Source organism: Ursus maritimus, unplaced genomic scaffold (assembly GCF_017311325.1).
Source record: "Ursus maritimus isolate PB19 unplaced genomic scaffold, ASM1731132v1 scaffold_14, whole genome shotgun sequence".
In the NCBI taxonomy this organism is placed as follows: Eukaryota; Metazoa; Chordata; class Mammalia; order Carnivora; family Ursidae; genus Ursus; species Ursus maritimus.
The window spans coordinates 50707367-50722767 of record NW_024423786.1 but is presented as its reverse complement, the minus strand read 5'-3'; the positions used below and the strand labels follow the sequence as shown (position 1 = coordinate 50722767).

The 15401-nt window shown below is 42.0% G+C and overlaps 2 protein-coding genes across 2 annotated transcripts; one reads left to right on the top strand and one right to left on the bottom strand.

Annotated features, from left to right (window-relative positions):
- The first annotated feature begins 7003 nt into the window (after window positions 1-7003).
- On the top strand, window positions 7004-8543 carry LOC103676335 (olfactory receptor 7D4-like). The gene has a single exon (XM_008705492.2). It carries the CDS (start codon window positions 7611-7613, stop codon window positions 8541-8543), a length of 933 nt encoding a protein of 310 aa, XP_008703714.2. The 5' UTR covers window positions 7004-7610.
- Window positions 8544-11824: 3281 nt separating this feature from the next.
- Window positions 11825-12769, bottom strand: LOC103676336 (olfactory receptor 18-like). Its single transcript, XM_008705494.2, has one exon. It carries the CDS (start codon window positions 12752-12754, stop codon window positions 11825-11827), a length of 930 nt encoding a protein of 309 aa, XP_008703716.1. The 5' UTR covers window positions 12755-12769.
- Between the last annotated feature and the right edge of the window lie 2632 nt (window positions 12770-15401).

Genomic DNA, 15401 nt, shown 5'->3' with positions numbered 1-15401 from the left:
CTAGGGATGTACTGTATGGTGACTAACATAATATAATAAAAAAAAGAAGGAAGGAAGGAAGGAAGGAAGGAAGGAAGGAAGGAAGGAAGGAAGGAAGAAGAAAGAAGGAAAAAAAGAAAAGAAAAAGGGGGGGGATAAGGAAAAAAATCTCAGGAAACGATTTTCATCTGCACAAATATGTTCTTTCCAGCTTGGGCCAGTCAACTATGGTCAGGAAACAATGTTACCAGCAGCCCCTTTAGAACAACATTTGTTTGTTTACTGGGTCAGTAATATTTTAGCTTCAACCACTGCAAGGATAAACAGGTACAGGTGTATGGGAAGAATGGTTTGTCATATTAAATTCCTGTTCTTTTTTTTATATAATAATTTTTTTATTATATTATGTTAGTCACCATACAATACATCCCTGGTTTTCGATGATTCATTAGTTGCGTATAACACCCAGTGCACCATGCAAATTCCTGTTCTTAATAAACCTCATCGAGTATGTTACATTTGTGAAGAAGGTGAATGCATGTCTAGGAGACAAGCGCCCTGGACAGATGGTAAGGTTAATACAAAGGGTGGGAGTTTGCCTGAGATGGATCTGGCTGGAGTGGAGAATGGGAGCATAATGCAAGAGGAGGACAGGAGTCCACAGCGATCGTGTGAGGCTTTCCCTGCCTTTGAAAGACTTTTGCTTTCATTTGTTCTGAGTGATGTGAGGAGTCATTGCAGGGTTTGGGATAGATACATGACACCATATGACTTAGGATCTGAAAGATTATTCTAGCTGCTGGGTTGAGAATGGATTGATTGCAGGGTGTGAGGATGTCTGCTTGGAGCCGACTGCCGAAGACCATGTGGAATATGTGTGGCTAGGGCCAGGGTGGTGCTAGTAGTGTAAGGGTTGAGAAGTGGTTCTTGGGGATATGCTGAGAAGGTAGAGCCAAGAGGATTTGTTCTCGTCAGGATATGGGTGTGAGATAAAGAGAGGAGTTATTTGTTATTTTTTATAGGGCAGGATCTTAAGGAACCCTAGAAGACTTCTTTGAAGGAAGATAAAGCTTTTTTAATCTCCAGGAGCACGATCTTGTTGACTGCACGTGTTTGGATATACCGAGTAAAGAAGGAATAAATGGAAGAAAGAAATTTGCCTCTCTGCATAGCTATTTTCAGGGAAACGGAAGAGGGAGAAAGTTTCATTTCTATTATTCTCCTGATCTTAATTGTTTAAAAAGTACGGTGACAATAGAACAATTTATTTAATGAGGTGCTTTGAGAATTCAGCCTCCAAGTGCCGGGAAACTTTGAATAAGCCCTGGTGTCCCCAAAGCAGATCATGTTGGGCCTTCCAGAGATATGGGTGATGAATTCCCTGCCTGGATCATCTCCTTGAAATTTCTGAGGGAAAGTCACTGTAGGAGAAAGAGCCAGGGCAACCAGGGGTTTCCCTGATGCCATCTGAAAGAGTCAGTCCATCTTAGTAAAGGCTCAGGGTAGGGGTCAGGTGAAGGAGATGTGAACAGTGGAGAAAAACTTTTAACTAGACCAGAGCATTAGGGACACAGACGACAGCAGTGTTTCTCAAAGTGTCTCCAGATCAGCACTATCTGCATACCCTGGGAGCTTGTTAGACATGCAAATTCCTGACCTTCATCCCAGATCTACTAAATCAGAAACTCCAGGGTCAGGCCCAACCATTTGCATTTAATAAGCCACCCAGGTGAATTTTACACTAAAAATTTGAAAACAAGGGCCTGAGGGGATTTGTTGAAATGCTTGATGAAGGACCCACCCAGGGCTGCATCTTCAGAGGTCTGAGGGCTCTCCACTTCCAAAATCTTACCTACAAATAATGACACATTTGTCTTTTTGCTTTACAAAGCTTGTGTCCCCTCTCTTTTTTCATCTCACGCATTTGTTTGAATTATCAGAATGCTATTACAAGTTCCTGGTTCATAGCTGCGACCCTTTGTGTTCATTAATTGTCATTTCTTGATGCATCCATGTTCTGCTGACCATCTCATTTAAAAATCGTGATGATTTATCATTTTAAAGATAAATCCTTATTGTTTTCTAGTTTGAGAGCCTGCATCCCCTCCCTCCTGCCCACGTATACGCCACCACTTACAGCAATGGCTATCAAAAATTACCAAATACATTTTCTTCCTATTTGCCAACTTTTTTGTCAACCTAAAATTGTCAGGAGGCAATAATTAAGCAAAAGCATGTATTCGGTATCAAAGAATTGCCATTTGGGTATACAGATTTTAGTAGTGACCCAAATAGTGTCCCACCACTAAGCAAAAGTCAGGGTTTTTTAAAGCGAAAAGAGAATGCTTGCTGTTCACAGAGATTTTTGATTGGTGTTGATGGCAGAAAGCTGATCTTGGCTAAGGCTATCACTAAGCAAAAGTCTATTACTCTAACAAGTCACAGGTGTTCAGGCAGAATCTTTGGAATTTTTGCAGTTGGGCCAGATCATGGTTCCACCTGCAAGGAGGAGCAGAAGGCCCATCCCCTTAATGGCCTCCCAGCTCCATTTGAAAACACCTTGACATAAAGACTCCACTGTATTTCAACTTTTACTTTTTGTTTTGATATTGTTAAAAACAAGACAACAGGCCCAAAATGGAGTCATTTATGCCAACCCTCATGTAACCAAACAGAGATTAAATTAATCAGCTGCCCCAGAAATGGAATTTTAAAATAGCTGATCGAAGTCACCTCATCAGCACTAGTTAGGTGACCTGCCTGGTGGGCCCCTGCCACCCCCTACAGGGAAAGTAACCTTGCAATAACCAACCCGCTTTTTTGCCTAGTACAGCTGCCTTGTTCCTGCTCTCTTCTGCCTATAAAAGTCTTCCATTTTATATGGCTTCTTAGAGCTCCTTGGACGCTGCCTAATTCAGGTTAATTTGATACATTTATACATTTTAAATTTTATTTATTTATTTATTTATTTATTTATTTATTTATTTATCAGAGAGAGAGCACAAGCAGAGGGAGCACCAGGCAGAGGGAAAGGGAGAAGCAGGCTCCCCGCTGAGCAAGGAGCTTGATGCAGGACTTACTCCCAGGACCCTTGGGATCATGACCCAAGCTGAAAGCAGACCTTAACCAACTGAGCCACCCAGGTGTCCCTACTGTGAATGTTCGTAATGCTACAGAATTGTGTAAATATATATATAAATATATAAATTACATATGTAAATATATAAAAAATAAATTATGTGTATATATCCACAATAAAAATACAAATAAGAATAAAATAAAGTTGTTATAATTTTAGATCAGAGCCTCTTTCCCTAGAGATGTTGACTGGGTAAGTCTGGAATAAGGTGGGAAGCTCTACATTAACAATAGCCCCAGATGATACTTTTGATACAGCTTACATTTTGAAACATTGTCCTAGGGCAACTGTTCCCAAAACATTGTCCTAGAGACCAGCAAAATTTGGAACTTGTGAAAAATCAAAGTTATCAGACCCAAACCCAGACCTACTGAGACAGAAACTTGGAGATGAAGCTTAGAAATCTGTTTAAACAAATAACTCAAAATCATCTTGGTGCAGGCTAAAGTTTGAGAACCATTACCTTAGTGACTCCTGGGACCCTTCACTACTCAGCCATCTGCTTAATGTGACTACTACAAGTCAGTTGTCCCCAAGAGGAAATCTAAAAAAGACTGGAGAGAGTCTTCCAAGAGAAAAAGGACCCAGAAGAGAGGAGTCACATCTGGCCCCACTGTTACTCTCCCAGGGATAAGGAATTGGCAGGTCAGAGACTGTTTCTCCTGTGTGGTCCCTGCCTTTGAGGAGTCCAACTGATCAGGGAATGGAAAATCCATTGATCAATTTGTCTAACAAGCTTCAGAGGGCATTCAATCCCCAGGGCCACAAAACCTGTAACACATCGACTTATAGTCACCAAGGCCCATGTACCACTCTCAAGATACTCATGCCTTCTCCAGGAGAAATCAGCCAGGCCCTGTGTTACATGCCTGGCTCTGTATCCCTTCTCTTTTGGGAAACAAATCTTTCTTCATTACCCACCCTCTGTGAGAGAACAAGATTCAGGGCGGTTGGCCCCTGTGGTGAGTCCACATTGCCAAGCATGCACAGTCTAGTAAGTATTGTGGGAAATAGAGAAAAGAGGTGGTTGGGTAGAAAGGGCATTGACTACTGTTATGCATATGGCAGGCACACCCTATGACGTCTATGCCGAAGGAGCTCTAGGGGCCAACTGCTTGGGAGGGTAAATAGCTATACATCTTATTCAAAGTTGCTGTTGTTAGTGAGCTTTTGCTTTGGTTGCATGTTATTTGGGTGGGTGGTTGACATAGATTATAGAGATGAGGAGGAAGAGGCTAAGCACCCAGTCCACTCTTGGATACCATAGCACTTTCCAGAACCACACTGTGTAGTGATACAGTTACCAGTCAGAGGTATACCAATGGATGGCCCCAGGTACTGATAGATTTTTAGGTTGCTCACTGTGAAGTATTGATTTGTTTTCTCCTACCTGGCCCCAAAACTCAAGAGCTGCCATCTTCACTCAGCCTAGACAAATTCTTTCTGACTCTTTCTTTGCCACCTTCATTTGCTGGGGAACATCTCCTGTTTCTTCAAAAGGACCTGTCCCTCCTCCTCCTTCTTCACCCTTATCTGTGGTTCTTATAATTTCAAGAGTGAGGAGTCTGTGTTCTCTGGTGTCTGGGGCCACAGTATATAGAAGACAAAGGGCAGGGTGGATAAGGGAGGAAAAGGGAAGTATGCAGGAAGGTCCAATGTCCAGGCCCCTCTTGACATTCTACCCTTTTGCTCTGGGAACATTCTGGGAGACATTAAACTCACATGTCCCTTTCTTATAGTTCCCTTGATTGCGCTTGGGAATCAGGTCTCATCCTTAAGTAGGGGCATGGAATCATTAGCAAGACATTGGACTAATTTATTCACCTCTTCTGGCCTTTGTTCCTGTTCCCTAAAACAAGTGGCTTGGTCCCCTCAACATTAATGATGTGAGGATTCCCAACCCCATTCCCTTTGACCCTAGTTTTTGCCTGCCTTAAATCTATCTTTAACTCCAGGCACCAGGGAAAATTGTGATATGAATCATGTTACTCCTTTGGTCACAGTCCCTACATAGGCCCTATCCTCTATCCATTATTTTTTTCAGGGTTCCCAGAGATGCGGTCCCCGGTCATCTCTCCAACCTCATTCTTCACTGCTCCACGTCCCACTTTGTGCTTCAGCAAATTGCTAAGAGCACCCTGTCCCATGGTGCTTTTTGCTCATGTGCCTTTTCCTTTGCTGCCTTCTGTGCCAGAAAAGCCCATACTCAATCACCATCCTAGACAACTCCTTGCCCAGGGGTCTCTTCCTCCAGGAATGCTCCCCTGACTCCATTATTTCAGGGTGAATTTGGGGTTCCTTTCTGTCCTTCACTTTGCAGACAGTCCTTCACTGTCCAGGCACTTTGCACTGCCTTTATCTTAGCATTTAATTCACTGTATTACAATGTCAGGCTTCTGTATCCGTCATTACCTGTGGAAGGTGGGGTTCCTCAGGACAAAACCATATCATTAATCTTTGTATCCCGAACAGCTAACACTGAGCCTGTCCCAAAGAAGCCCTTCTTGCACTAGACACTAGAAACAGAAGATAAACATGTATTTGGTGCATAAATAAAGGGGAGAGTATAAATGACAAATGATTGTATCCTCCACCTCTAATTTCTAACCTCTGGTCCTAAGATAAAATGTTTCTAATGTGTGGGAAACGCTTTCCTAAGACAAATGCCATTCCTCATTTCATGACTCATTTGAATCACAATCCACCCCCAATATGAAATGAAAATTTTCCCTTGATTCTAATGCAATTGATGATGTTAACACACACACCATATTCCAGGAAATACCCAGAATTGAGGGCATTTCCTGTGCACTCTCTGATATTCTGCTCAACAAAACAGATCGGAATGCAAGAGAGTAAGCCACACTTATGAGAAGTCAAGGGAATTTTTTACAAACTCTCATACTTTACTTTAAAGATGAGTCATGATCATTTGCTTAGAATACCTCTCACCAGAAGCCAGCAGAGATGATCGCAAACGGCTCGCCCCACCAAGGGTCAGAACAAAGATGTTTGTTCATAGTTAAACAATTTGTCTCTGGTATGATTGTTTTTATTATTCTAGAGACACTATCTGCTTTGGGAGTTTTTTGTGGGTTTTCTTTTTTTGAGATAAAATTGACATGTAACATTATATTAGTTTCAGGCGTACAACATAATGATTCAATATATTGCACATATAGGGGCGCCTGGGTGGCTCAGTTGGTTAAGTGCCTGCCTTTGGCTCAGGTCATGATCCCAAGGGTCCTGGGATCGAGCCCCACATCAGGCTCCCTGCTCAGTGGGGAGCCTGCTTCTCTTTCTCCCTCTGCTGCTCCCCCTGCCTATGCTCAATCTCTGTCTTTCTCTCTGTCAAATAAATAAATAAAATCTTTATAGTATATATATTTTATGTAAATTTTATAATTTACATATATGTTTATATATAAATTTAGGTATAAATTTATATATAATTTTTATATATTGCACATGTAATATTTGACATATTACCACAATAAGTCTAGTTAACACCTACTACACAGTTACAAAAATTTTTTTCTTGGGGAAAACTTTTTTTAAAAAGATTTTATTTATTTATTTATTTATTTATTTATTTATTTGACAGATTTATTTATTTATTTATTTGACACAAGCAGAGGGAGCTGTAGGCAGAGGGAGAGGGAGAAGCAGACTCCCCACTGAGCAAGGAGCCCAACACGGGCTCCCCATTAAATACTGGGGAAGTATTTAATGAGCACCATTGAGGATATGACTCAAAATTCTGTTTGTGACCTTTGTAGTATGGTTGAAATGTAGAAATGGTTGAAACCTTGATATCTGCGTTTTCATTAGACATTTTCACCAACCCTTAACTTCACAGATGAAGGGCATTTTGTCAAGCAACAAATGTCCGGGAAGCATCTGGCCCTGGCCCTGAGGATGTTGATGGCTCCTGGTACACTAAGCATTGAGAATTTGTTCATGTGGTTTATTATTTGGTAAAGACATGTTCTTTTTCTTCCTTTCTTTTTTCCTGAGGAGTAAACATACATTCTACTCATCCTGAAATCATCTATCCAGATATTTGAGATACTCTTAAAATTTCTCACCTCTGAGACATAGTTACCTGAACCTTTTTTGGGTCCCAGACAAGGCAGATAATCCAGATTAAGTTACTGGGGTTCACCAGACCTCATGTTCCACATTTGTGTTAGAGTGAGTTTGGACCATTTATGGCTAAGGCCCAAAGTGGTTCTTAACTTTTTAGATTTGATGATTCTAAATAGAGGATAAATGAGTGTCCCAGAGGCCAATGGACAGGGGTTGATGAACATTATTAAATGTTGCATGTAATGAATAACAGAATGTAGGATTCCTAAATTTTGTAATGCTAAGGCTTTTATGCCCAGTGTTTCACTTCAAGAAATAAAAACAGTAGAGAGACTCTAGAGTTTACCCATGCCTATTTCATGTTCATTCCCTGCTTCAATCATCTAGCCGATGAGTTGGAGACATGGAGCCAAGAAATCAAACAAGTGTTTCAGAATTTTTACTCCTGGGATTTTCCCAAGACTCAGTGCATCAGCCCCTTCTCTTCGGTCTGTTCCTGTCCATGTACCTGGTCACCGTGCTCGGGAACCTGCTCATCATCCTGGCCGTCAGCTGTGACCCCCACCTCCACACCCCCATGTACTTCTTCCTCTCCAACTTGTCCTTTGCTGACATCTGTTTCACCTCCACCACCGTCCCCAAGATGCTGGCGAACATCCAAACACAGAGCAAAGTCATCACCTATGCAGGCTGCATCACCCAGATGTGTTTTTTTATGGTTTTTGGAGGTATGGACACTTTTCTCCTCACTGTGATGGCCTATGACCTGTTTGTGGCCATCTGTCACCCTTTGCACTACCCAGTCATCATGAACCCCCAGCTCTGTGGCCTCCTGGTTCTCATGTCCTGGTTCATGAGCTTGTCATACTCTCTGATCCAGAGTCTGTTGATATTACGGCTATCCTTCTGCACCAACTGGGTAATTCCACACTTTTACTGTGAACTTGCTAAGGCCCTCACACTTGCCTGCTCAGACACATTGGTCAACCATATCCTTCTATATATGGTAACTAGTCTTCTTGGCATTGTTCCCTTCTCTGGGATCCTTTTTTCCTATACCCGAATTGCCTCCTCAATCTTGAGAATCCCATCAACTAATGGGAAGTATAAGGCATTTTCTACCTGTGCATCTCACCTATGTGTGGTTTCTTTATTCTATGGGACAGGGCTTGGTGTGTATTTCAGTTCTGATGCACCTTCCTGGAGGAGCATCATTGCCTCGGTGATGTACACTGTGGTCACCCCAATGTTGAACCCCTTCATCTACAGCCTACGGAACAGGGACATCAAGAAAGCTCTACAAAAAGTTTTGGGGAGAACACTCTATGTTCAGTGATAGGAACTCTAGTCCTGTGTTTCTGAGCTGACAGGGATAGCAGCAGTTGGCTAAAGAAATCCTGCCTCTTAATCACATTGAGTTTTGCTTCTCACCTATCCTTCATAAGTGACTTTGCTCAGAATTGCCTTGTGAATACTTTTTCTTATGTACTCTAACCTCTTATGTTGACTGCTCCGTTATCCTCAGTTCTACTCTCCACATCCCCTCCTTTAACTTTCATATTATTGCACCTCAGCTTGGATTTCCAGTCCTGCAGCCACTTTAAGTACCAATTCAGAATGGTTGCATGAGGATTATGAAATAGTGCATTTTATCAATAACCATTGCTAGTTCCTATTTACTAGGCACATTTCGTGTGCCAGGCTGCAGTAGGTGTCTGGAACACAGCAGTGATGAGGAAGACAAAAACAAACAAACAAACAAACAAAAAAACAGACAAAAATCTTTGCCCTCATAGAGCATAAATCCAGAATATCAGTTTCTCGGATCACATTATATGTCCAAACAGAATATACACTGATGGATAAATTATTTATTTTGTTATTAGCAAGGTTGAACTTTTCTCCATATGTTTGTTGAGAGCATTTCCAAACATCTTTGAGTTTGGGTTTCCAGATTCCTTAAGCTTTTCAATGGGGAGCTCCCTGCTGCCCCCAGGGAGGCCTTGAATGAATGAATGCTTCCATTCTTCTTCTTTCCTTGAATTTTCCCATTCCTGAGCTCAGCACTGGGTTTGTAATTCAAACAATATTGTGGACCATTTCAACAACCTTGGAACTGTCTTTAAAATTTTCTCAAATAAATTTTATTAGTAACAAGGTGTCCCACATTGAGTTCCTTGTGAAGCAGACTCTTAGACAATGATTAGCATGCAGGATGTTTACCAGTCAGTGTTCCTGGAATCAACACCTGGGGAAGGGCAGATGTGTAGTAAGGAATTTGGCCTCACCTAGAAAGAGATATGGCCTTTGTCCCAGCTCCCAGAGGTAACCTTTAAACACTTGAAATTCCCCCTAGTGATAAGAGTGATTGATTATTCATGGAGGGCCTCACAGACCACACCTGATAGTTTTTGCTCATGAAATGACTTAGGATGGGGGTTGGCCATTTCAAAAAGACCAGCCATGTGATTAAAGGGTTGGAGCTTTGGGGAAAGTGGTATCAGTCCAACCTCGGGAGGGAGGCTGGAAATTGAGTTCAACCATACAAGCCATTACTCAACTAATCATATCTATGTAACGAAGCCTCAATAAAAATTCTGGACACTGGAGCTCAGGTGAGCTACATGGTTGCTAACAGTCTTTGAGTATTGTCACACATATTGTCTCAGGAAAAGGTAACGGGTCTGGACTCCAAGGAAAGGGGACAACAGGAAGCTTGACATATAGGATGTTCCAGATCTTGCATCATGTGTGTCTTCCTTTGGCTAAATATAATTTGTATTTTCTTGCTATAATAAAACTGCCATCATAGTACATTGCTTCTTGAGTTCTGTGAGTCATTCTAGTGCATTATCAGATCTGAGGCAGTCCTCTCAGTTTGAATCATTCTAGCAAATTATCGAATGTGAAAAAATTCCCAAATTTGTATCCAACTGGTCTGATGTGAGAGTGGACCTAGGGACCCCTGAACTTGTGGCTGGGGTCAGCGGTGAGGGCAGTCTTGTGGTTTGGCAAATTCTTTGCAGCAAAGAAGAACACTGGAAAAAGTCAAGCCAAGCTGAAGCCCATCAAAGACCTCCAAAAACCAGCAGGGAGCTCTGGAGTTAAGATGATCTCTTAGAGTTGGCAGGAATTAGGGGAAATGGAACAAGTGTTTACACCCCCACATCAGTTATCAGATGTGGGCTACCCCAGGACGGAGGCATGACCTTGCGGAGGCAGATCCCTACAGGGGTTGATTGCAAGAGTTAAATAACACCCAACATTTGAAGAAACAAGTCCTTTACTCCTGACATGAGATCTTTTTTTTTCTTTATTGTGGTAAGATAACATTAAATTTATCATCTTTCTTAACCATTTTTAAGTGTACAGATCAGTGGTATTAAGTACATTCACACTGTTGTGCAACCATCACCACCATCCATCTTTAGAACTTTTCCATCTTCCCAAACTGGAACTCTGTCCCATTAAACACTATCCACCCCTCTCCCTCTCCCAGACCCTGACTCCCACCATTCCACTCTTAGTCTCCATGAATTTGGCTATGTTAAGCACCCTATATAAGTGGAAGTATACAGTATTTGTCCCTTTGTGTCTGGTTATGTAATATGATTGAGCAGAAATTCGATTGAATAGGAGAGATAATCATCAGGAAAATTGGGAATCACCTCTGCTCTGGTGGTTCTTCTCCCATATACTCCTTGGGAACCGCAGATACTAGTTTTCCTAGGGAAGTCCTAGGAAACTTGACAATCGTGTATTCAAACTCAATATTAATAGTGACCCATTTTAGTTTCAAAAGGAAATTAAATAGTTATCCTATTCGCTTAAAAGTCTGATCAAGATGGGACGCCAGGATGGCTCAGTTGGTTGAGCATCTGACTCTTGATCTCAGCTCTGGTCTTGAGCTTAGAGTCATGGGTTCAAGCCCTGTGTTGGGCTCTGCCCTGGTTGTGGAGCCTACTTAAAAATATATACATATGTCTGACCAAGATCAGTAAGGAACAAAAATGTATTAGATGTTGTGGTGCTTAATGTAGGATTTAGATCCTCCTAACAAATTGGGGGGGGGGTGGAAATCATAGGAAAATAACAAGAAAGAGAGAACTATGATTATTTTTGCAACGATAGAAACAAGACTGTTCATGACCGTGAGTCCTGGGCAATGCATAAAGAAAGTGAGGATATATGCATAATCCTGCAGGGGCTATAATTTAAGTGGATAGTCCAAAATAATCTCCAAATTCCATTAGAGCTATGCTAACAGGAAAAATTGTGAAGGCAAAAAGCAGAGATCCATAGAGGACATATACTATGTGACTGCAGATTCAGAATTTCTTGTTGTTCACATTAGATTTGCTGCATTTTCCAGTTCTTTGAACCAGGAAGGATTAAGACAGATGCTGAGGGGGCGCCTGGGTAGCGCAGTCGTTAAGCATCTGCCTTCGGCTCAGGGCGTGATCCCGGCATACCGGGATCGAGTCCCACACCGGGCTCCTCGGCTGGGAGCCTGCTTCTTCCTCTCCCACTCCCCCTGCTGTGTTCCCTCTCTCACTGGCTATCTCTCTGTCACATAAATAAATAAAATCTTAAAAAAAAAAAAGACAGATGCTGAGATTAGACTGTTCTTCTGATCATCCCCCACAGTGCCCTCTTGATGTCCCTGTTCCTCAGGCTGTAGATGAAGGGGTTCAGCATGGGGGTGACCACCGTGTACATCACCGAGGCCACTGCACCCTTCCTGGGGGAGGGAGAGATGGATGAACTGAGGTACACTCCAAGGCCCGTTCCGTAAAACAAGCAAACAACTGACAGGTGAGAGCCACAGGTAGAAAAGGCTTTGTACTTCCCATCTGTGGATGGGACTCTCAGAATGGAGGAAACAATTCGAGTATAAGAGCAAAGGATCCCTGAGAGTGGAATGCCACCAAAAACGGCACCAATAAAATACATCAGTATGGTGTCAATGGAGGTATCAGAGCAGGCAAGGTGGAAAAGCTGAGGTGCATCACAAAAGAAATGATGGATTTCCACATTTGTGCAGAAGGTAAGTTGTGACACCATCAAACAGTGAATCTGAGATTCCAAAAGGCTGGTGAAAAACGACACAAGGACCAACAAGCCACAGAAGCATGGATTCATCATGACTGGGTAGTTCAGGGGGTGACAAATGGCCACAAACCGGTCATAGGCCATCACAGCCAGGAGTAGATTGTCCAAACACCCAAATAGAAAAAAAAAGGACACCTGAGTTATGCAGCCTGCATAGGAGATAGATTTGCTGTGTGTTTGAATGTTCACCAGCATCTTGGGGATTGTAGTGGTGCTGAAACCAACGTCAGCCAAGGACAGGTTGGCCAGGAAGAAGTACATGGGGGTGCGGAGGTGGGGGTCAGAGCTGACAGCCAGGATGATGAGCAGGTTCCCGAGCACGGTGACCAGGTACATGGACAGGAACAGCCCAAAGAGAATGGGCTGCAGTTCTGGGTCATCTGAGAGCCCCGTGAGGAAGAATTCTGAGACAGCTGTTAGATTCTGTGGTTCCATGCAGGTGGGACACCTCTCAAAAAAGAAGAGACTATTGAATAAACAAAACAAGTATAGAGACACCCAGCTAAGTGTGCATATTTTGATTCAAGCAACTCACACTTGGGGAGCATACATCCCGTTACCTTCAGCAACGTTTCTCAATTGCAAACTCTTCTTAGAACACTTTCCTAATTGCTGTCTGGGCTATTCACCTGTTTCTATATATACCCACCATGAAGACATTGAGCCAAAGAATGTTAGAGAAACATACAAATGTATAAACATAGAAATACTTAGTTATACTTGCTTAAGAACCCACATTTGTTGCCAGTAAAAAATTGAGTTTTCTTGCTTTCCCTGCATGATCCCATTCCCCTGCACTTCAGTTGCCCAAAGGCAAACACTGTCATGAATGTGGTAGATATATTTTCCTTTCAATGTTTCCATATTAGTCTTGATTTATGTATCCATAAATATGTTTCTTAAAAACTTTAATAATACACATATTGCTTCCTGAGTTCTCACTTACCACAATAATGTGTTTTAAGTGTCTGTGAAGTATACACATCTATTTCAAGGACTTCAGATGAGGCATAGTAATACCTGAAAGATGAAATATATTTTATTTTTAATTTCTTATTACAATATTCCATTTTGTTTTTCTAAAGATTTTGTTTATTTTGAGAGATACACAGAGAAAGAGAGTGCGAGTAGGAGGAGGGGCAGAGGTAGAAGGAGAGAATCTTAAGTAGGTTTCACACTGAGTGCAGAGCCCAATGTGGGGCTCCATCTCAGGACCCTGAGATCGTGACCTGAGCCGAAATCAAGATTTGGACACTTAACCAACTGAGCCACCCAGGCGCCCCTTATTAAAATATTCCTAATAAAATTTGTGTGTCCACCTCCATATTACACAAATGAGAATTTCTATAATATATAGGCATAAAAGATGATAGAATTGTAAAAATCAGCAGTGCGTGGGTGGCTCGGTTGTTAAGCATCTTCCTTCGGCTCAGGGCGTGATCCCAGGGTCCTGCGATCCAGCCCGGCATCGGGCTCCCTGCTCTGCTGGGAGCCTGCTTCTTCCTCTCCCACTCCCCCTGCTTGTGTTCCCTTTCTTGCTGGCTGTCTCTCTCTCTGTCAAATAAGTAAATACAATCTTTTTTAAAAAAGGGAGGGGGAGGAATTGTAAAAATCAATATATGCACAATTTTACTATTAATTATCTACATTTATTTTCCTAATAAATAGTGTAGACCCAGGGGCGCCTGGGTGGCACAACGGTTAAGCATCTGCCTTCGGCTCAGGGTGTGATCCCAGCGTTATGGGATCGAGCCCCACATCAGGCTCCTCCGCTATGAGCCTGCTTCTTCCTTTCCCACTCCCCCTGCTTGTGTTCCCTCTCTCGCTGGCTGTCTCTATCTCTGTCAAATAAATAAATAAAATCTTTAAAAAAAAAAGTGTAGACCCAAAATCAACTTCATGCTTTTATTGTCAAGGTATAGAATCAGAAAGATCCCTGAAGTCTGGTTGCCATGGTCTTTCCATGGTAGATTCACATGACAATTCCTATCTTGTATAGGGAATAATATTTTCATATCATAGATTTCCAAAATAGGCTGCAAAATGCATTACTATTCACAGAAAATCCTATGATCTATAATATTCATGTAGTAAAGGCCCCTGTAAACTACTTATCCCATTTCCCTGATTCACAGGTGAACTCACAAAATCCCAAGAGAAGGAATTGGTGGTCCTCTTTCTGTTTGCTCATTTGGAACTAAGGCACGTTTGAAAAGAAAGCCATCATTTCACACTGATGGAGTGCACAGAGCCCTGGGATGGGAATCAAACTAAATATGGAGTACAGATCAACATCTCAACCTCTCTGTGCTGGTATCCCCCATCTAGAAATGGGGAGAACAGCATCCATTTCAAGATACGTGTGGCACCTAAAAGGTTTGCACCCATTAAATATTCAGTCATGGTTTGTAAATCAGAATTTGCATTGTTATTGGAATGGTGGGTTTACTGATGAAACCCAATCCTAAGAAAGGTTTTACTTAATTATATATCAGAGAGGTAGAAGCCTATCATGTTCCAGGAAGTTCATTCAAGAATGGGTGGAAATTGGGGTGCCTGGGTGACTCCGTTGGTTAAGCGTCCAACTCTTTTTTTTTTTTTCTTGTTGTGTATGTTTTTGGTCAGAGCTGTTTCTTCTTTTTTTTAAAAAAATTTTTTTTATTATATTATGTTAGTCACCATACAGTACATCCCTGGTTTTTGATGTAAAGTTCAATGATTCATTACTTCCGTGTAACACCCAGTGCACCATGCAATACGTGCCCTCCTTACTACCCATCACCAGCCTATCCCATTCCCCCACCCACCTCCCCTCTGAAGCCCTCAGTTTGTTTCTCAGAGTCCATAGTCTCTCATGCTTCATTCCCCCTTCTGATTATCTCCCCTTTCTTTATCCCTCTCTTCCCCTACCGATCTTCCTAGTTCTTATGTTCCATAGATGAGAGAAATCATATGATAATTGTCTTTCTCTGCTTGACTTATTTCACTTAGCATTATCTCCTCCAGTGCCGTCCGTGTTGCAGCAAATGTTGAGAATTCGTTCTTTCTGATAGCTGAGTAATATTCCATTGTATATATGGAC

Coding starts and splice junctions, on each gene's coding strand:
- LOC103676335 (XM_008705492.2), top strand. CDS start 7,611: ATGGAGCCAAGAAATCAAACAAGTGTTTCAGAATTTTTACTCCTGGGA.
- LOC103676336 (XM_008705494.2), bottom strand. CDS start 12,754: ATGGAACCACAGAATCTAACAGCTGTCTCAGAATTCTTCCTCACGGGG.